Here is a 16696-nt window from a genome sequence, read left to right as displayed (position 1 = left end):
AAATTTTAACTTTGTGTGCTCTACAATGGATAAGAAATATTTGTAATATTTTTATTTTGAACACTAGCAGTGACTATACAGTAATAAATATTCATCTGATCCAATATAAATACAGTCAAAAGGTACAAAATGCAAAATCTATGATAGGCAAGTAGAGCCAAAGCCTTGTATAAGGGAATTCTCTGTGAACACAGGCACCATTTACAAAATGCAAGAGGGAAAAATACCAGGCAGGAAGCCCATTTTGTGGGATAGGACACTGGGAAGTTAAATATCTATACATGTTTAGATAAGGCCCCAGTGAATCTGAGCTAGAAAAAGATGATGTTATGCAGTGGGGAATTTTCTAAACCAGACCATAGAGATCAGTCAATTTCAATGTTTTTCTTCTAGGCTGAATGTCCCAGACATCATCTGTAATTAAGGGTCCCAAAAGAGAATGTAAAAATGTTAAAAAGTAAACAAGGATAATTTTGGATAAGTTGAGTAAGATCATCTCTTGAATGACAGAGTTTTATCTTGAGGTTCCCCATTTTACAATAATTATAGTTAAAAGTTAGGCATCTGAATCTCAAGCCAGTGAAAACATTACATGATGTAGAGCTAATTGCAATTCCATCCAATGATTTCTCTAAAAGCTCTATCTGAACATTGTAGGAAAATTAAATCTCTCTCACATCAGGGAATATCCCTCCCCACAAAATTTCCAAGGAGACTACAGCTCAAAGTTGGAATGATAATTAAAGGAAGCATTTATACCTTTTCTGGGTATCTTTTAAAGATCCTTTGAAGCTCATCTATAAATGGCTTCATGCATTAAGACTCTAGTGGGTTGGGAGAATTAAAGGGTTAATTAACTGGGTAACTCCAAAGTCATTAACTATGACCAAGGTGAGGATACAAACAAGGAAAAAAGTAGTCTTATTCCAAGTTAAAGGCCCACGTGACCAATGTCAATGCTTTGTGCAGAAGCAACACTATTTCCTGGTGGTTCTATTTTGACTTTTTCATTGGCTTTCTGTGTCCTTCCTCTCTGCTGTATTAATCTCTTCTGCAATCCTGTTCACTCTCAGTAGGAGGCAGTGTCGAACAGGAATAAAGAATCTGTGCACTGGAGTCAGATTAGGGGTAGAATCCCAGCTCCAGACTTCCTACTTCTGTCACTTTGGGCAGGTGTCTTAGCTTTTTAAAGCCTCAGTTCTGCTATCTGTAAAATGGCAATAATATCTCAGGGGCGTCAGTCAACTCAAGGTGAAAAACTCATAGCTCAGTACATATCCACCATAGTTACTTTGCATATATAAGTGCTCAATCAGCAGTAGGCATCCCTGTGCATTGAAAGCACCTCAGTCAGTATCTGAGTGTTTCCATCCAGATGGTTGGAACCAGAATGGGAGTCCTGAAGTCTCAACCATTAAATTGCTAAACACTAGGAGCCTAAACAAGCTTTGAATTTCTCTGCAATGCCACACTGACCAACACAATGCTGCCCTCTATTGATAAGAATGAGATAGTATTTTTTTTTGTGCCAGGGCTGGGTTTGAACCCGCCACCTCCGGCATATGGGACCGGTGCCCTACCCGCTGAGCCACAGGCACCGCATAGTAGAGAGGGAGCAGATTCCCAGAGGCTGGAGAAAAGGATGCACGGTCACCTGCCAGAGTCAGTATTCACAAGTACTGTACTCATTTCCTTCTAGGATGCTGATGGAAGTATTTGGTGTGGAAGAGGAGACATAGCCCCCTGCATGGCTAGTACAAAAGATGAGCACTGGAGTGGCAAAAAAATAATGCCATTTTTAGTACCATTTGGTTCCCTAACATCAGAGGCCTTTTTTTTTTTGCAGTTTTTCTAATCATCAGATACCTAATACTCCAACCATGGGACTGAATGGATTGCCCCAATCCATCCAGTGGAGCTCATCATGCCCCATTCCAGGAGACAGGTGCCAGCCTACTCTGTAAAATCTCATAAAGTTGCTTCTCAGGAAATCCGGCCTCCTGTGCAAGCAGCTGCTCCACCATCCTCTGTGGCAGGAAGCTGTGGCTAATAGTGTCTTTCTGACCATAATTAACTCACTGGTTTTTCTAGGAAAAGAGTCATGGACTTTGTTCCCATATCCTGGGATACTGTGTTACTGGTTCAAATGAAAAGTCCTTTGAACCATAAATTTCAGATCCATGTTTAAAATAATACTAAAAATAATATCTGGGATCCCATCCCTATCTCTCCCAATTGCGAAGAAGTGCAAGAAATGTTTCCTGAAGGCTGTCAGATTGAGGTTTGTGCACCACATGTGACAAGAGGCTGGAGGGAGGGCAGAGACGTCACCTCTGCCCTGGCCAGGCTCCCAGCTCGGTGGCTGACTCTCCTGCCTGCCTGGCTGCCGGCTTTAGTTGAGGATGCTGCTCTGTGGCAGCTCAGGGACTAGCTCTGGAGAGTCCTGGGCTGGTGGCAGCTTCTAATGGAAGGAGGACATCATTCCTTCATTCAGGATCTGCAGTCTATCACCTAGCGCTGAGACTCTACTAAAGTCCCAATTCTGCGATTTCAGCCAATTGACCCAGCAGTCTGGAGAAGGCTGGCCGGTCTTCTGGTCTCTAGAGAAGAGGGGAAAAAAAAAAAACTTTGTGAGTTCCCTGCACATATGTGTTATAAGTCAATCCAACGCATACTAGAATTTAACAGCAGCAACTTCTTCTCCACTTTTATTTTCTATTTTTTGGGAGGAGACAGAGTCTCACTCTGTTGCCCCAGGCTAGAATGCCATGGCATCTTAGTTCACAGCAACCTCAAACTCCTGGGCTCAAGCGATCCTCTTGCCTCAGCCTCCTGAGTAACTGGGACTATAGGTACCTGCCAAGATGCTCACCTATTTTTTCTATTTTTATTTATTTATTTATTTATTAAATCACAGCTGTGTACATTAATGTGATCATGGGGCACCATACACTGGTAATTTTTCTATTTTTAGTAGAGACAGGGTCTCCCTCTTGCTCAGACTGGTCTCAAACCTTTGCACTCAAGCAATTCACCTGTCTGGGCCTCCCAGAGTGCTAGGATTACAGGAGTGAGCCACTGAGCCCAGCCCTCTGCTAATTTTTAAATATGCTTCCACGTAGATTTTCCTATTTATTAAAAGCAGGTATTCGGGAATCAGAATACCTAATTTCAAATTTCAGCATTACCACTCATTAACTGTGTGACACTGAGCAGGCTTCTTAACCTCTTTTACCACGGTTTTATTATCTGTAAAAATGGGATAATAATAGTGTCTACCTCATAAAATTGTTTTAAGAATTTTAAATAAATCATGAGTAAAAATGCATCATAAGTTAATGCTAAAGAACACTCCCAAAATGGAATAGCTATAAAATCTCATAAAATATGTACAGGATCTATATGAGGAAAATATAAAATTCTAATAAAAGAAATCAAAGAAGATCTAAATAAAGGGAGAGAGATCATTCCTGTTCTTGGAAAGAAAGAATCTGTAGTGTTAAGATATCAATTCTGTCCAACTTGATGTGTTTTCAACACAATCCATATCAAAATCCCAGCATTTGTAGATATTGACAAACTGACTTTAAAGTTTATACAGAGAGGTAAAAGACCAAGAATAACTGACATAATATTGAAGGAAAAGAATAAAGCAAAAGTACAACCCTACCTGACTGTGGGACTTACTCTAAAGCTCCATTGACCATTCAGTACCGTTTTAGTGAAAGGATGAACAAACATCAGTGGAGCAGACTTAAGCCCAGGTATAGATCCATCTAAACCCAGTAAACTGATCTTTGAAAAGGATCAAAGGAGAGACTATTTCAACAAACAGTGCTGGAATAGTTAGACATCCATATATAAAACAATGACTCTAGTCATAGACCTTACACCTTTCAGAAAAATTAACTCAATGTGGATCATACAGCTAAACATCAAATACAGAACTATAAAACTTCCATAAGATAACATAGGAGAAAAGTTGAGTGACACTGGGCTTGGCAATGAGTTTTTAGATACAGCATCAAAAGTACAATTCATGACTGAATGAGCCGATGTTGAACTGTGTTAAAATTAAAAATGTCTACTCAGTGAAAGACAGTGTCAAAAGACTAAGAAGACAAGTCACGGACTCGAAGAAAGTATTTGCAAAACACATATCTAACAAAGGACTTGTATTCTAAATATACAAAGAACTCTTAAAACTCAACAATGAGAAAATAAATAACCCAATTGAAAAATAGGCAGAAGATCTAAACGGGTATCACCAAGAAAATATAGATGGCAAATAAGCATATGAAATAGTGCTCACCATCATACGTCATTCGGGAAACTGCAAATTAAAACAACAACGAAATAGCCCCCACACATTTATCAGAACCTCTGAAATCCAACACAACAAATGCTGATGAGGAACTCTTGATTTCTGGTGGGAATGCAAAATGGCACAGCTACTTTGGAAGACATTCTGGCAGTTTCTTACTAAACATAATATTGCCATATAATCCAGCGGTCACACTCCTAGGCATTTACCCAATTGATTTGAAAATTTACGTCCATAAAAATCCCTGCACATTAATGTTCACAGCAGCTTTATTCATAATTGTTAAAAACTAAAAGCAACCAAGATTTACTTCAGTAGGCAAATGGATAAAGAAACTGTGGTATATCCATACAATGGAATATTTAGTGGTATAAAGAAATAGGCTACCAAGCCATGAAAATATATGGAGGAATCTTAAACACACATTACTAAATAAAAGATGTCAGTCTGAAAAGGCTACATACTGTGTGATTCTAGCTATATGACCTCCTGGAAAAGGCAAAACTACGGAGACAGTAAAAAGATTAGCCGTTGCCTGCAGTTTGGGAATGGGAGAGGATAAATAGGTGGAGCCCAGGGGATTTTTATGACAATGAAGTTATTCTGTATGATACTATAATGCTGTATACATGGCATTTTGCATTTGTCAAAACCCATAGACCTGGGTTCACATGGAGTGAATCTCAATGTAAACTATGGATTTTAGTGAATAATATTAACAATTATAACAAATGTACCACACTAGTACAAAATGTTACTGAATAGGGGAAACTATATAAGAGGAGGAGGGCATATGGGAACTCTGCACTTTTCCCTCAATTTTCCTTTAAATCTGAAACTTCTAAATATAATGCCTATTAATTTAAAAAAATCAATAAAAGTAAAAGATAAAAAAATTCTAACTGAATATTAACCATCATTATTATTGTAGTAGTTAATCCTTATGAAGTAGACGAGATTTATTTTGTACTCTTGTTGGTATTTTTATTGTTTCTTTGTTTCGAATTATAAAAACCCTATGAACTTACAGATCAAGCATTATTTAATTCTTTCACTGGAAAGCAAATGGAAGCTTGGAGAATTGTCCAAGATTAATGATAAATAACTGGTAAAGCTTAGACAAAATGTTCTATTACTTTTTGCATTTCACCTTGTTATCCTTCAATAATCAGAATTTTTATTAACTAGTCCATCAACTTTCCATGGTGGCTACAATCTATAATTTTCTAGCTATCTAAGGGTTATGCCGATGTGGCTCAAATCACAGCCTATGATCCAAGCCTGGGGTAATTGAGCAGTCTCGGCGGGTATGGGGTAATTGGCTTCCCTATTCTGAATTGTTCAATGAATAAAATAAACTTTAATTAAGCTGTTTTAATATTTTCATAGCACATGTAAACTTCTGCTCCCCAGTTTATAAAAACCTTGTGTACTTTGTTTTTTTAGAGAGAGAGTCTCACTTTGTCATCCTCAGTAGAGGGCTGTGGCGTCACAGCTCACAGCAACCTCCAGCTCTTGGGCTTAGGCGATTCTCTTGCCTGGGACTACAGGTGCCCACCACAATGCCCGGCTTTTTTGTTGCAGTTTGGCTGGGGCTGGGTTCAAACCCGCCACCCTCAGTGTATAGGTCTGGCGCCTACTCACTGAGCCACAGGCGCCACCTACCTTGTATACTTTTAATAGTTTTGGATGTAACAGATTTTATTTCTCTTCTCAGGAAACCAAGAAGGAAGCTGGTGTAGGCCTCACTTCACCTCTTCCCTTGAGCTATGCTTATGGCTTACGATATTATGTAGCAAATTGAATAATATTTTAGGTTCCTGTCAGCTGTTTTAGAACTGGAGAATCTATCTAATTAATAGGGTCTTATAGGCCAGGCATGGTGGCTTATGCCTGTAATCCTTATGCCTGCAATCCCAGCATTTGGAAGGCTGAAGTGGTAGGATCACTTGAGCCCTGGATTTTGAGACCAGCCTTAGCAACAAGCAAGACCTTGTTTCTACAATCAATCAATCAATCAATCAGCCAGCCAGGCATGGTGGCATGCATTTATAGTCTCAAGTATTCCAGGAGGCCAAAGCAAAAGGATCATTTGAGCCCAAAAGTTCAAGCTTGCAGTGAACCATGATAGCACCATTGCACTCCAGCCTGGGTATCAGTGACAAAGTGAGACTATCTCTAAAAATAATAATAAAGACCCTTAAAGTCATATTTTCCTCATCTATTTCATTCATCCTTGCTGCTTCATCCTTCTAAGAGGGTTCTTTTTTCTAGGGAAAGGGGCAGGCCCTGAAATTGTATATTATAATGTAGGGGGAAACCACTTCCTCTACTGACCTCTTTCCAGCAGTAATTCATGATCTGGTAGACATGTGAGGAGGCCAGGCGGGGCTTGTATAACCGAAACCCAGTACTGATGTCTTCCACCACCTCTGAGTTGCTCCGGTTTTCATATGGGATTTTGCCTTCACTGAAGACCTCCCACATCAGCACACCTACGAGAAAAGATGAGAACAGCACAGCTAATGACAAAGTCCAAAAATAGCAAACCTACATGGGGAAACTGCAGAGTCCTTGGCACCAGGATTCAAGTCCCTACTTCCAGAAGTACACCATCAAGCCCACCTGAGGTTTATTAGGCCTGTCCTATTTTTAAAAAACTATAATTTACCAGCCTTCCTAGTGGAGAAGAATTTTCAAGCTCAGACCTCTGTTACATCTAACTCATAGGCTATGGCTAAAAGTTGCAAGGGACATAAATTCAAATGTCTCCACATATGATGAAATGAATGGAATGGGTGGGATGTGACAGTAGGGACTGGTGAAAACTATTGGAAACTGGAGATTAAAAATTCTCCCTCAAGGGGACAGCTATGATTTGGTTCTAGCCAAAGTACAGCACATGGAAATGAGGGCTCAGAATTGTTACATTTTCTGACTTCCTAAAAGAAGTCAGAAATTAGAGTTGAAAAATATGAATACGAAGCAAAAGGCATCTTTGGGTTGTCCATTGTTGATGTCTGTTGAGTCTTTTTTCCTCTTCTGCACTTGGAAGAAATGCCACACCCAGCTTTATGCTTACCATATGCTAGTATATTCAAAGGCTGTCAGAGTGGGAAGAGGGCTTGCACATCACCTAACCCAGAGCTTCTTGGAGTATATTCTTGAGACCCTTAGGGCAGAGTTTCCCAAAGTATGATCCCACAAACACCTGAATAACAACCATCTCAGAAGTCTGTTCCAATGGTAGATTCTTGGGACCCAGACCAAACCCCATACATTAGGACATCCAGGGGGTCTTTAGTGGTACCTTAGGAGCTGGAAATTCAGAACCTGGCCATAAATAAGAATACTTAGTATCCCAAGATGCCAGGAGTTCTGGTGAGATTTCTTTTGAAAATAGGATGCTGTTGCTGAAACATGGTTTAAAAACAAATGCTTTAATACAAACTTCCTAATGCATTGAAGAAAAAACTGAATAAAGCACAAAGATATTACTTGACTTGCTCAAAATAGCACAAAGCTAATTAGGGCAAAAAAGTTAAACTGATGACTCAGTTCAATGGACAGATGCAGGCCCAGAGCTCTCAGCCCATTCAGATTTCTGTTGCTTAGGCTTGCCACCCCAGTTTTCTTGCTGGAACCCTTTCTATTCTATACCCACCCATCAACCTCACCTCTGGATTCTTCAAATAACAAATAGGGATGAATTTCAGCCCAAGACCCTAATGATAAGATGCAGCAGAGAATTTGTAAGCGGACACCTTGTGGCTGAATGAAACCCATTCAGAGTCAGAAGGCGAATGTGCCAAAGTGATCTTGCCCTGAATATGTCTTTACGGGGCCCTGGCCTGGCTCAGTGTGACCAGCTTCACCACTCACAGAGAGACAGCTGTACATCAGCCCTAACGTCCGGGGTGTATGCACTGTGGAGAGGAAAGTCATCCAAGACGCTGTCAGCCCGGTGTCTTCCAAGTTCATTCTGTAACTTAAAATTGGCTAACAAAGTAGCAGCTAGGCCTGGTGAATTTAGGAACTGTTTTAAGATACAGATCAGGGAAAATAATTAACAAACCACTTGGCACCTAGAGATGGATATTCTAAAATGGTGAAGATTTTGAAACTCATTTTTCTCCTAAGAGATTCAATCAGCTTTCTTCATCCTCATTTCTACAGCTAGTAAACCTTTGTTCATATAGAATGGTAAAATCAGCCTTCACTCAGTTCCTGTCCAAAGTATTACCCTTCTTATAATCCAGATGAAAGAGGTCGTCTGGTATATTTTTGTGCAACTTCAGTACACATGGCTATGACTTAGGGTGGCATGACAAATCCAGCAAGAACAATTAGCCACATCGGTGTCATCCCTTCATTCATTCACTCACTCACGCCTACTTGCACTTTTTAGAAATTCTAATTCTTTACAAGGGCCTGCCAGCTTCATTGCCGACTGTTGTCTAAGTTGGTACACCCTGTTCTTTGGACACCCCAGGCTTTTGCACTTGCTGGTCCTTTGGCCAGGGACACTGTACCCTGCCTCTTTGAATGGTAACAGCTCCCTCTCATCATTCAAGTCTCTGCTCAAGACTCACCTCCTCGGAAAGGCCTTCCCAGACCACACTATTTAAAGCAGACCCTCCCTCCATTCCATTCACTCTGTCCCATTACTGTCTTCTTTTATTCCTAGTTCCTTTTTATCACTACCCAACCTTAACTTCTGTCAGCTTGTTTATGCGATTGTTATCTCTCTCTCTTCTTAACATTTAGCTTCAAGAGGCTAGAAGTCTTTTCTATCCTATGTACCATTGCATCCTCAGTGCCTAAGTTAGCCCCTGGTACATAATAGATCCTCAGTAAATTGTTATTGAATGAATAAGTAAAATACTTATTGAGGGCTAAGTGTGTTGGACAAAATATGGTTCCTACCTTCAAGGAGCTTATATTTGAATCTCCTGACTCTTCTGGCTTTTGGCCTCACAGCAGCTGCCATCAGAATTTTGTTTCCACTTTTGTTTTTACCCATTCCCTTCTATTTCTATTTCAAGTATCTCCAAAAATAAATACAATAATGAGGCCCCCTCCTCCAATTCAGGGCTGTTCTTACACAGACCCCTCGTGGGATTCCCTCAATATAGGTTCAGGGAAAGAAGGGCTTCCTGCATTTGACAAAGGCAACAGCTGGCCTCTCGTCCCAGATCACGCAGGGGTGTGGCCAGGATGGCACTCACCAAATGACCACACGTCTGACTTGCTGCTGTAACGACTGAAAGAGAAAACCTCTGGAGACGCCCACTTCACTGGGAATTTGGTGCCCGTGGAACTGGTATATTGGTCATCAAGAACGAACCTGGGAAGAGAGTGGAGGGAGAAGGTCAGAATGTTCCCAGGGCCTGAGTCCTATTCCTGAGACTTGGCTGGCCCCACACAGCTGTTTACCTTGTCATGCCAAAGTCTGACACCTTGATGACTTGGTTTTCTCCCACCAAACAATTTCGGGCAGCCTGGAGAGGAGACAGACAAACAATAGGACAAGGCAAACTCTTGATGGGTAATCAGTGATTAAGGCCTGTCCTCCGATCATAGGCCTTGGCGCATTACTCAGTGATGTTGTACAAGGCCAGTGAGGAGCTTTGCAAATGGGCACTAAGCTTCCTAAGTGCCTACTGGAATCAACTGGAAAGTTGAATGTGTAAGCTCCATTACCAGGATGAGGAAGTTTATCTTCTATCCTGGATTCTAATCAGGAGAAAAGCCAATGATATGCTCGAAGGCACTTTGATGTTTTAGGAAATATTAACACTGGGGATGATAAGAAGAAAGCATCTCCCATTTGACTAAAGAAAGAATGTTTTAAGGTTGTTAATCCTCTTAAAACCATTTCTTGATAGGGCCTCTAATTCAGATCACAGAATGTTGCATTGGCAAAATCCTTAGATAAGAAGCTCCAACGGGTCTGGAATTTTAACTTGCGTACAAATTACATGAGGGAGTGTGTTAAAATGAATATTTGTGAATCCAAGCCACCAGAGATTCTGAGAGTAGATTGATGGTTACCCTCATGTGATTTTAGTAGATCCCTGGATAATACTTGGAGACAAACCGTGCTTGCCCATTTCCCTCATTACATCAGAAAGAAACTGAGGCACACAGAGGTTAAGAAGGAGTGGCTATTAGCTCCTCTTTGGAAGAATGTAAAGTTAGAGGGAAGGCTGGGATTACAGCCCAGATCTGAGTCTTCATGAAGCATTTCCCCACTAGAACCACCCCAAAGTGGGCAGAGGAAGGAAGAAGTTGAAAGAGGTGAGAAGACAGCCTGTGATTTGTGATTTATTCATGCACACACCCCCTTCCCCCATTTGGGAAGCTCTATAGTCCCGAGGGAATGTGCCCATGCACCCCGGCCCTGCAGGTGCTCACCCTGCACAGACATACCAAGTCTCTGTGGATGACACACGCCTCTTCCAGGTAGGCCATGCCCTCACATACGTCCAGACACATGCCCAGCAGGGTCTCTGCAGCAAAGAGTCCCCTCTGGCTGCGCAGGTAGTCTGACAGGCAGCCGTGCTCCATGAACTCAAACACCAGGCAGATGGGGGCTTGCTCCAGACACACTCCATAGAGCTGGACCAGTTTGGGATGAGAGAGTTTCCTAGAGGAAAAAGTGAAGAGTGAGATGGCCCAAACTTAGTCTCCCAAAAATGCTGAACATTTTATGGTACCAAAATAGCTGGTGATCACTTTGTCAAACTCAGGGTTTTGAAAATAAAATTCATTCCCTCCTAAAACAAAAATGTGTCACTGGAGCTGAGACCTGACAGATAGCAGCTGTTGTGTGTGGATGAACTGAGACCAGAGGAGAGATAGGTAGGAGCTAAGATGGGGAAGTGGCAGGGCCAGACAATGGTGAGGAGTTTGATTCTATTCTGTGTGCAATAGGAAGCCACTGCTGGGATTTGAACAGGGAGGTGGTACCACATGCCGTTAGAATGGTATTTAAAGAACACAGAATGTCCTCCCCAGGGTATCTGCATACCCTTGTTTTGACCACTTACATCATGATTTCAGCCTCTTCTATGAAGTCTTCTTCTGACATAGCCCCTTCCTGAATGGTTTTGATAGCCACCTTGTCCTTGTCGAGCCAGTAGCCGAGATGCACCAACCCAAACTGCCCGCTACCAATCTCCTGCACAAAAGTGAGCTCTGAGGGATCAATCACCCATTTTCCTGCAAGACATGAGATTTTCCAGAGTCCATATGTAGTAGATAGGAGATACAGAGCTACCTGGGGACTACATAGCCTACCAAGAATTCTAGCCTATTGTTTCTATAATTCAAAGATGGCAAATGGTATAAGTCCTAAACTTAGAACTGAGTCTAACTTCTTGTTGTCATTTTTCATGTAGAGAAAATTTTATTTGAGCTAATTCTTCATTCATTCATTTAGTTACCAAGAGTATGTATTTGCTATGTACAAAACTCTCTGCAAGGTCTTAGCAAGGTGGTGGTTAAAGAAGTAGATGGATGGCTCGGCACCCGTAGCTCAGTGAGTAGGGCTCTAGATATATACAGCGGAGCTGGCGGGTTCGAGCCCTGCCCAGGTCTGCTAAACAACAATGACAACTGTAACCCAAAATAGCTGGGTGTTGTGTGTGGCTGCCTGTAGTTCCCAGCTACCCGAGAGACTGAGGCAAGAGAATCTCTTAAGCACAAGACTTTGAGTTTGCTGTGACCTGTGATGCCACAGCACTCTACCAAGGGCAACATAGTGAGACTCTGTCTTAAAAAAAAAAAAAAAAAAAAAAGAAGTAGATGGATACAAAGAGAATGTATACAGAGGCACAAGCTAGCACAGTGTCTGGCATATGGGAAACGCTCAATAAACTAATAAAAGGACCCAAGGGTAAATTTTCTTACGACAAAGTGATTGGTTGACCAGATGATCTCTGTGAATTCCACTCACCATGAACACATTAGGACTCTACAGTTATTAGAATATGCTCATTTTCATAGGGAGGCTAAAGAGCTATTATCCTTCCCCTGTGCTTGGTCTGGCACTGTAAATAGCCATATTTCTACCTCTTTGAGGCACAGACTCAGTAGCAATCAGCGTTGAGTATCTACTGTTTGCTAGACATGGCACTGTTTAGAAATGAAGAAGCCTATGGCAGTGTTTCTCAGAGGACTGCCCTCTGACCAAAATCATCAGATGCTTATTTAAAATGTCAACTCCAGGACCCCACAATCAAGGATTGTGTTTTGATACATGTTAGGTAAGGTTCAGGTACCAACATTTTTAATAAGCATTCCAGGAATTTTTATTCACACTGAAGTCTGAGACCCACTAACCTAGGAGATATAAAATGAAAATTACAGCAGCCTTCTTCTGAAGCAGCTCACAGTTTGGACCAAGGGAAGGGAATACAAACTCAAATGATTTCAGGGTCCAGGCAGATAATCCCGAGTGGGTAAAGCAGTTGCATAGGGTAAGAAAACACAGTCTGGTACGCAAACAATCACTTCTGGATGGTGATAGCCCACAGCTTTTGCAATAGACTCATACTTGACCAACTAGATAATACAGAAGTTCTAAAAGAGGTGGAAACATAGTGCATTGTTTCCTAGAATTTTTCTAACAGTACTTAGTAGACTGCTCTGTACAAAGTAGGTGCTCAATAAATACTTCACTAACGCACTTTTCACTAAAACCAGTGGCCATTGCTTTGGCCTAGATACATGTGATTACATGAGTACACATACTTCCCTTACACACACTGCAAATATTTACAATGCTGTCCTCCCCAGACATGTAGGATACTTTCTTTAATGGTCATTAGTAATCTGGGGAATGGGTGGGCTTAATGTTGAATTTAAGGTCATGGGTTTACATTCCTGAATGATTTACTCACCATATCTCAGCCCTGCCTTGATGGGAGCTTTCTGCCTCCAGGAACAAACTGGATACCGGAGTCGAGTGACCAGGCCTGAGTTGATTAAAAAGTCAAAGGCAGTGGTTAAGGCTTTGCTGTAGCAATCGTGTAACTGAAATCATCAGAAAAGAAAAAAATCTGATGCAAAAGCTACTTTTATTCTAGAAAATAAATCCCAAGGCCTAATCACTGATATATCACAGCCTCCTTAAGAAGATTTTTAAGTACCAGTATCTGGTAGGTAGTAAAATTCCATGATTTTCATAATAGAGTTTGCTAATAAAGATATCTTATACAATCAAATATTTGACATCTTTTTCTATTAGCATATTCAGCTGTTACCTGTGGTCAGGAGAACTCAGGCTGGGCTCTTGTCACTCTTCCCCAAGTTCTCTGTGAGGGTGTCCCCTTTGTCCTCTAGAACTCACCTCCTCCATTGTGCTGGTGGTAATTGATGAGAAGAGGGATGGAGTCAAACACGAACTTTTCAGCCACGTAGTATCGCTTAGGATTGTCATTTGTTTCTTTGATGTGATAGTGCTTTATACAGGGATTATTCTCACTTAAACAAATGAAACATAAATGCAATGATTATTAAGAAGCAATGCCAAGACATAAAAGTGTCTCCTGATATTAGATTCTTATTAACTTTGTTTTGTAGTCTCTTACAAGGATGGCAGATATAGTTCAAATTGTATGTCAGTCTAGATGGGTTGGCCCTGAGTGCCTTAGTGCAATGTTAACAAGGACTCTGAGGTTGCATCTGAGTCCAGTTGGCAGCAGTGCTGTGATGGATTGGTGACGGTTCTTCCATTGCCCCCAAATGAAGAAATGGTGTTATATGTGCTGCATGTTTGCCATACCAAAACTCCAGACTGTTCTGTGAATTTAAGTAATTGTCAGCATGTGGTGAGGAAGCTTCTCTAACTCCTTCACACTTATCTGACTCTGTGCTACCACGAAGGGTTTACACAGCAGGCCTGACTATTCTCCTTAGAAAGGCCTGTTTGCATGATTATCCTTTGGCTGCTGTTTGGGAATTTGGATTTTGGGAAGGGCTCTCACCATCCCCTAATTGATAAGGTGGCAGATTGTGCCTAAACTTTTTGTATAAACAATGTGCTTCATGCTGAACTTCCCTTGTGGGCATCTGGAATTTTGGTATGTGCTAGGCTGGGTATGTCTACAGAACCAGCCTCCAATAAAAACCCAAGGTGCTGAGTCTCTAATGAGCTCCCCTGATAGACAATACTTCACACATGTTGTCACAAATCGTTGCTGGAGGAATTAAACATATCCTGTGTGGCTCTACTAGGGGAGGACTCTTGGAAGCTGGTATTGACTTTCCTCTGGACCTTGCTCCACGTGCTTTTCCTTTTGCAGATTTTGTTTTCTGTCCCTTTGCTGTAATAAGCCTTAGCCCTGAGAGTCCTCCAAGTGAGCTTAGGGATGGTCTTAGGCAGCCCCAGCACAAACTTTATCTCTCATTTCTCCTCCCTCACACCTTACAGGGTTCCAGGTCACTGTCCTCACTCCCTCCCATCCCCAGCAGAAGCACAGCTCTCTGAGATGTGCACTGGGTTCCTTCCCACCCCTGGACGGTGCCCTTCATCTTTGCCACTTGTCTGAACCAAGCCCTGTCCTGGTCTTGCTCATGTCCTCAAGTCTTTCAAAAATATTCCCTGAGAACACCTTAACAATTATTTTTCTTTCCTGTTAATTCTTACTTCACTTTGGTCATTGCCACACTGTATAGTTCTTACTGATTTTCTGATTAGAAGAGCATTTGAGACCCAGATATGCTCTTAGACATCATTTTACAGAGAAGTAAACTGAGGTCCAGACAGGGGCACAAAAAGCAGTGAGGGTCTTACAGTCAGCTTGGCTGAGCATGAATGAGGTTTGATCATTTTCATCCCACTGCCTTAGGGAAGTGCCATCAGCTCTTTGAGTCCCAGTTTCTTCTGTGTGCAATCAGCGTAGCAATACCTGTCTTCACTGGTTCTTAGGATTGCAAATGGTTTATAAATTCCTGGCATGTAGTAAGGACTTAGTAAATGGCAGACAGTTCTATTCACAGAGCCAGAACTGCAATTCATGTATTTTTACTTCCGGTTGGAAATACCTTCTCTGTTACTATGTATTAAATTATACAGTCATCTTACACAGGGCCAAGTATTTTATTTCTTTAGAGCTCTGAAATCAGGGATGCTAACTGGGAAGAGGACCTGGCATCTACCACCAGCTCTGTTACTTTCTACTAAGTCTCTTGAGCTCTGTCTGTGGCCTACCTGGACTTGATTTTCTCAGAGGGGACAGCGAGAACACATCATTTTTAGTGAGTTTTGTCTCCCCAAACTGTCTGATTTTGCTGTGTGTAACTCACCACTCATTCATTTCAGAAGGGCCTCTGCCCACTTTGCTGAGCTGAGTTAGCACCGTACCTTATGATACCCTTGGTGAAAACAGACAGGGTGTAAGTTCCTGGAGTCCTGGAATCTCGAACCATGAAGGCTCCTTCTTTGCCCTGGAATGGTTAGAAAGAATGAAAGCTTAGTCATCTTATGAAACCAAGCTCATGCCCCCAGCTCCACTTTCTCACCCACAGAAGGAGAAGATACAGCGGGCCAACTTGGCATAGAACAGATTTTCAGTAATAATGGTTATCATTTCATTTATTGTATTGATCAATAGACATATAGGGTGTCCATAAAGTTCTTGTGCAATTTAAAATAGCTGCTATTTTAAATGGACACCCTGTATTTCTTGGATTCACATAGAGGTCAGGGACTGCTTGAGTACTGATGTTAGCCGTGAATGAAGACAGTTATGCACCAACACCAGCGCCTAGTGACCCTTCAAAGGAACAGTGGAACTCTTTTCTGGAATGGCCATCACAGCTGTCTTTATGCGAGGTCTGAGAATTAAGTTCATGAATTCACCCTAGAAAACATGCTGCTTTCAGGGGTAGTCTGGGCACTCGTGTCGGTACACAGCTTCCCAAATGGTGCTCTTCAAAGGTGACCATGGTGATATTCAGCCATCTTTTTTCTAGGATGAGTTTGTGAACTGAATTGTCATAAGCTATACTCTTTTAGAGCTCTCCAGGTACTAGACTCTTCGCAGATGTTTTCCAACCCTTACTGTACCACTCTAAGCTAGATATAGTCATCCTCAATTACACTGAGTGCCACAGAGTGTAAGTGGTTTTCCCAGAACACATGACTAGTAAGTTACAGAGTCAGGACTTGAACTCTGGCTTACTCAAGCAAAGCCCACGCTCGACCCACCACTCCACAGTGCCTCGCAAATGGGTGTTAGAAGCATGCCATTACCCCACAAGGACATGCAACTATCTGTCCTGAAAAACTTCATCAGTCCCTTAAGGGGAGTATATTTCTGAGGCCCTTTACAGAGTGCTCATTTTGCTGCAGGACAGAAGATG

The 16696-nt window shown here is 41.7% G+C and overlaps 1 protein-coding gene across 1 annotated transcript in view; it reads right to left on the bottom strand.

The window, feature by feature from the left end:
- The window catches only part of ITK (IL2 inducible T cell kinase), a 72802-nt gene continuing 56106 nt past the window's right edge, over positions 1-16696 (bottom strand). Inside the window, exons 9-17 of the mRNA XM_053567239.1 lie at positions 15696-15778; positions 13680-13813; positions 13231-13305; positions 11377-11548; positions 10757-10973; positions 9761-9825; positions 9553-9671; positions 6662-6819; positions 1-2600 (exon numbers count right to left, since the gene is read on the bottom strand). Of these exons, the coding sequence (XP_053423214.1) occupies positions 2529-2600; positions 6662-6819; positions 9553-9671; positions 9761-9825; positions 10757-10973; positions 11377-11548; positions 13231-13305; positions 13680-13813; positions 15696-15778 (1095 nt within the window). The 3' untranslated portion in view covers positions 1-2528. The remainder of the gene's footprint in view (positions 2601-6661; positions 6820-9552; positions 9672-9760; positions 9826-10756; positions 10974-11376; positions 11549-13230; positions 13306-13679; positions 13814-15695; positions 15779-16696) is intronic.

The sequence above is a fragment of the Nycticebus coucang genome, chromosome 17, assembly GCF_027406575.1.
Source record: "Nycticebus coucang isolate mNycCou1 chromosome 17, mNycCou1.pri, whole genome shotgun sequence".
NCBI classification, from domain to species: Eukaryota; Metazoa; Chordata; class Mammalia; order Primates; family Lorisidae; genus Nycticebus; species Nycticebus coucang.
This window is presented reverse-complemented; position numbering and strand designations above follow the sequence as displayed.